At 27.5% G+C, this 6,285-nt stretch overlaps 1 protein-coding gene across 1 annotated transcript; it reads left to right on the forward strand.

Annotated features, from left to right (window-relative positions):
* Window positions 1–697: 697 nt before the first annotated feature.
* Window positions 698–6,285, forward strand: LOC101209046 (NADP-dependent D-sorbitol-6-phosphate dehydrogenase-like). The gene is made up of 6 exons (XM_011655567.2): window positions 698–848; window positions 3,035–3,129; window positions 3,288–3,405; window positions 4,491–4,623; window positions 5,567–5,789; window positions 5,890–6,285. The coding sequence occupies exons 1-6, from the start codon at window positions 713–715 to the stop codon at window positions 6,121–6,123; spliced, it is 939 nt and encodes a 312-aa protein (XP_011653869.2). The 5' UTR covers window positions 698–712; the 3' UTR covers window positions 6,124–6,285.

Here is a 6,285-nt window from a genome sequence, read left to right on the forward strand (position 1 = left end):
TTTTTTTTTCATTTATGTAAAATATGTTTATTCAAATTGTACCATAAATAGAATACAAAAATAAATTTTGTATTTTAAATTTGAATCATCAATCCTATACAATAAAAAATTGTATTATGTTGTTTTTATTTTTTTCTTCATGAGAACAATAAGAAAAATACCCGAAGATAACTAATTTGTTTGGCACAAAGAGAATGAAGAAGAATAGTGTTGAATTAATTTGCTTGGGAAAGAGAAAAAATAAGAAGATTAATTTGGAGAGAAGAATAAATAAATGTGGAAAGAGAAGAAAAAAAGAGAATGATTATATTGGAAAATAAAAGTATTAAGTGGGAAAAGTGAAGTAATAAATGAGGAAAGAGAAGGAAAAATGGGTTTAATAGTATTCCTTTTCCTTCCCTTAATCCATGGGCCAAACAAGGAAAGGATTATCTCGGTCATTTCCTTTCCCCAAATGGCTCCTTAGATGCATATAATCATGACCTTAAAGATGTATAGAAAATAGAACGGAATAAAATTAAACAAAATGTATAATAAAATAAAAGGTTTTAAAAGAATAAATTCTTAAAAGATGGATTGATGTAAGAATGAGAGGAATAAAAAGGATAAGATTTTGACTACAGTGTTGGGTACCTTTAATTTAGTTCCAAATAGGAAAAGAAAAAAAAGGTATAAAATCAGAGATTATAGTAAGAAAGAAAGAGAGAAAGAAATGGCAATAACTCTTAACAATGGGTTCAAAATGCCGATGATGGGGGTTGGAGTTGCGACAATAATGAAGAACGATGAAATCAAAGATATCATTACCAACGCCCTTAAGATTGGTTATCGCCATTTTGACTGCGCTGGTAACTCTTTTTCACTTTTTTACTATTTACCATCATTATATTATATTATAAGTTTTACTCTTTTTGTCTTTCCACTTCAACTTTCTATCAAATATATTTCTCGGTGTCATTAGTTTTCTCGTTGTTGTTCATTATGTTACGTATTTAGTTAGTTTCATTTCAATTCTGTCTAATGTTTCAAAATGTTATTATTTTATCTTTTAGATTTGAATTTTTATATCAATTTAGTTTTTAGGTCTCAAAATTTATACTTTCAACTCATTTATTTTTGCACTAACAAACATTTCGGTTACAGAGTCTTTTACTTTTTGTTTTTTAAAATACTAAAATATTGAAATCTTTAAAATATTTATTTATTTATTTTGAAAAATAAAATTAAAGTGAGCAATTAAATTTCAGTTAATATTATGAAAAACACATTCCAAGCATGGTTTAAATAAATGTTGATACTAATAGAAATAATGGGTATTAATTTTACAAAAACGTTAATAAGAATATGGAACATTTTCTAAATATGACAATATGAACAAAAGTATTTAAAAAGTTATAGTAAAATTTTAGATTTATCACCGATAGAAATCTATCTGTATCTATCGGTATATTTAGAATTTAAAATTTTACAATATTTTATAAATAGTTTTATTGTGATAAAATATTGAAATTAGATAATGTTGGAAAATTAGTTATAAAATCAAAGGATAAATGAAAATTTTAAAAGCAAATAAACTTAACTTTCTTTTTAAACAAGCTTACAATTATATTATTTATAATAAATATTACTTATATTTTATTATATTGTTTTTAAGTTAATTTACGTAAATATAAGAAACCGACAAAATATTTATGGTTTATGTAACAAAATGAAAAAACTTATGAAACTCGCTATTTTTTTAAATATTTCAAGTTTGTCATTCCTTTTAATCGTTATTGTTCTCTTCCTCTTATGCGATTATTTTCTGAGTCTAACAGACAAAGATAATAGAATACTCATTCATAGCATGTCACATATCATAAATATCATAACATCATAACATGAAATGAATATCAATCATAGCGTCTTTATCATGTGATTAATATTTCATGCATCATAAATATATTAGTTATAACATATCAGTCATAACACATCACTTATAACATTCAGTCATCTAAATCAGTCACGTTATGCATCTTAGCTACATCAATACATAATGAAAAATACATGTAAGCTCTTAAAATTTAATTCGAAGGTCTAGTAGTAGAATCTCTTACTTGACATTAGCTAAAATAAATACTTATCTTTTTCAAAAATCAAATCTCCTCTCTCTTCATTAAATCCCATCAAACCCAAACAATTTTAATCTTTTACCAAAATTCCAAAATATAATTATTTTCTTTTTCTTTTTAAAAAAACATCATCTCTCTCCAAATAATTAATTATTTTTCATATATTAATTTTCCACAACTTTAATTAAATATCATAATTAAACAAAACTAAGATAATTATCTCTAAAAATTATCTTAATTTTTCGGGGTGTTACAGTTTTTCAAATATAAACGAGTAACAAAAAAATCTTGAAAAAAATTGTTGAGATTTGACAACCCAAATTTAAATGATCATTTTCCAAATCTAAACGATCGTGCATAGAAGAATAATCAAATCTAAACTATTGTTCCCAAATATATTATGCGTGCCAGATGCCAATTAATCGGACATTCTTAGAATGTTCCATTGTGGGTTTTTTTGTTTTCAAAATTGTTGTATATAAATATTTTGCCGTTTTGTTATATTTTTTAAAAGATCCGTTTTTGTATTATATTTACAATAAAAATAAACTATTTTTACATATAACAAAAAAAAAAAAAAACAAAAAACAAAAACCTTCACTAGAGAATTTGATAGAATTTACCATAAAAAATTTGAATTGTTTGCTATATTTAAAGATGTTCCAATAATAGATATACGCAAGGTTGTTTATTATAATGTATAGATTTATCTCTCATATCATTGCCAAATCCACACAAACGTGAAAATTATATTAACATCTGTTGATGTTGATGGAAATTAAATGTAATACTATATGAATTTTATGTCATTGGAATGTGTAGAGAAAAACCATATATAAAACAACTTTTGAAGAGCCATTTGGGTAATTAGAATATATAAGATATAAAATTAATTTTACAACAAAGTATTACGATGGTTGCAGCTCACTATAAAAATGAGGCTGGAATAGGTGAGGCACTAGCAGAAGCTTTAGAGAGTGGACTTGTGACGAGGGAAGAACTTTTCATTACCTCAAAGGTGATTTTCTTTTCCTTCTTCTTCTTTTTATTAAATTGTAAATTTAATCTCTCTCTCTCTATATATAGTTATTTCACTTACTTAATTAGAACGATTTAATTTAGTTTCATTCATACGTTGGTTGCATATTATAAATTGAATATAATGAGTGACCAAAGGTATGGACCTCGGACCATGGACATGTTGTGGAGGCTTGCAAGGACAGCTTAAAGAAGCTTCAACTACAATATTTGGATTTGTACCTCGTGCACTTCCCAATAGCCACAAAACATACAGGTCCATCTTCTTCTTCCTCTTCTTTTTCTCTTATTCTCACTTTCATCTTCTTCTTCTTTCTTTTGTTTATACCTTCATCTTGCTCATCACATAATTATCGGTTCAGACTTCTAACATCTACCAGATTGTCTTTTCCTAATAAGCATGAAGTATATATACTTTGGTATTTCTTTCCACTTTTAGTTCATGCCCATTTCAAAGGTGTCTAATGATCTCACTACTCCATTTTTAGACTTTTGACTCCCACTTGGAACGCGTCCCTTCCTTATGTGTTCTCGGATGCGAACACAAACTTGGACAACTCCAATGCTTCTAACCAAGTGCTAGAATGCTCGATCTAATCTTAAACCTAACTTCCTAAAAACATGCTTGACAACAAATAATAGTGATACTTTGCACTTCGAAAAACTTATCAACTTTATTAATAAATTCCTCAATATCTTGATACAAATACAAGTAACACTTTTAAGAAACTAAAACTAAAATTTAAATGTCGTACTTTCAACGTCTTATTGCTTGTCTCATTGCTTAGTAGCTCGCCTCGTCCTAAGCTAGTAGTTTTCTAGTTTCGCTTGTTAGGAAAGGAAAACTTAAAACATAAGCCAAATGCATAATGAGTGATACTTTAGGAAAAACGTTTTGAAGAAAACAAGCATATAGTAAGAATTCTCCATTTTAGAAATGTTTCATTAACCTCTACTTATTCATGTCGCTTGAACGTTGAACTTCCTCAATATAATGCATAAACTACTATGATATTAAATTGCAAACCATGATGTTTCTGGGTGTCATTGTAAGTAAGGTACAATGATGGATTGACTATGATGATAATTTAAGGCTGCCATAAAAACTATGTCAACGTATATATATAGTCACGATTGCTTATGATCACAGTTTATATTTAATTAACACATCAACTCCTATGTCATTGTATCAATTTAATGATGATTAGTTGTGATGTTAACATCCTAACTATGTCATCTTACATTTACAATTGAGTCTCCAATATTTAAATTTTGTAATTATCGTATTTGCACGTAGGTGTTTATGATATAAATTCTCATTCTTTTTAATAATATTAACAGGAGTGGGCAATACCAGCAGTGAATTGGCTAAAGATGGGATGTTAGACATTGATACAACCATATCGTTAGAAACCACTTGGCGTGCCATGGAAGAGCTGGTTTCTATTGGTTTAGTTCGTAGTATCGGAATCAGGTATTGGACCATTTGTTCTATATTCAAAGCACACTTTAATTTAGTTTACAAGTCCAACTATTTATATATATACATGTGTGTGTCAAACACTCGTGGGCATAATTGACATGTTAGCCACTAGAATAAAGAAAAAGAGATATGTCAAAATCATTTTAGTATATTCCTAAAGCATATTGAGTATTAATCATAGAATGTATATTTTAAGAAAGAATATGTTAAACTTTACATTGGTCTGTCCACTATTTTTTTAAACTCATGTGTTATTGGTTATTGTGAGACTGTATCCATATATATTTTTCTAAGTCTTTGATGGGCATGTATGCGTGGTTGGAAATGTAGAGTATGTTATATGTTTTTAAATTCATTTGAATTAAGTAAGATATCTCTTTGAAAAATAACTTCAACTTTGTTTTAAATTTTATTTTTGGGATTATTGTGTGATCCAAACTTTGTAAATTAAATCGTGAGAAACAATATTTTCATATTCTTATTGTATCTAGTTTTGAATTTTTAATTTTAATATCTAGAACTATATTATATAAAGATAAAAAATGTTTAGATATGGTAAGAAAATTATTCAAAATATTTATAAAATATAACAAACAATAGAAAGACTATCAAATGTATAACTATTAGAGATATATTTGAAATTTTGCTTTATATATGCATATTATATAAACATGTTAAAAAAAATCAATCATAGTCAATTGTATCTACTAATATTTACAGGTAGCTTATAGAACTAGCTTTTTACGATCTATAAAGGCACTGTCAAAAAAAATTCTACATAACTGTTTAAATTAGAATCAAATAACATATATATATATATATCTACCAGACATGCATGAACATATATAAAAGTAAGTGTATCAATTTTCTCAAACAGGTAGGTGAAGTTTTAATAATAATAATGATGATGAAATGATAATAAGTTTGGATGCAGCAACTACGACATATATTTGACAAGAGATTGTTTGGCATACTCAAAAGTGAAGCCTGCGGTGAACCAATTTGAAACACATCCTTATTTTCAAAGAGAATCTCTTGTTCGTTTTTGCCAAAAGCATCAGATTTGTGTTACAGCCCATACTCCTCTAGGTGGTGGTGTTTCAAGTCCTCAAGTTTATGGTTCAATTTATAATATTCTCCAAGATGAGGTTCTTCAGGTATAAGGACTTATTTAAGCAATTATTATTCTAAGTACTTTAGCTTCTTCCAATAATTTAATTTGATGGGGTTTAATGGTTTTGTAATTTGGTTGTTTAGGAAATAGGAAATAAATATGGGAGGAGCCCAGCTCAAATTGCCCTGAGGTGGGGAATTCAAAGGAACGTTGTGGTTATACCAAAGACTTCAAAATTGAACAGATTGAAAGAGAACTTTGAAGCGTTTGATTTTGAGCTTAAACAGGAAGATATGGATCTCATCAAAAGCATTGACAAGAATTATAGAACCAATCTCATTTCAACTCTGGCTTGGGGCATGGATATAAATGCTTAATTCCCTAATTAATTACTACATCATCTGTCTATCATTTCCATCTAAACACTTTCATATATCTGTTTCAAAATAAAAACGCACCCTGTGTGTTTGATTGAAGTATTTCTATATACAAATAAATTTCTTTTTAATGAGATATAATTAAAAGTATGATGACCAAAA

This window comes from Cucumis sativus, chromosome 4, assembly GCF_000004075.3.
Source record: "Cucumis sativus cultivar 9930 chromosome 4, Cucumber_9930_V3, whole genome shotgun sequence".
Classification (NCBI taxonomy): Eukaryota; Viridiplantae; Streptophyta; class Magnoliopsida; order Cucurbitales; family Cucurbitaceae; genus Cucumis; species Cucumis sativus.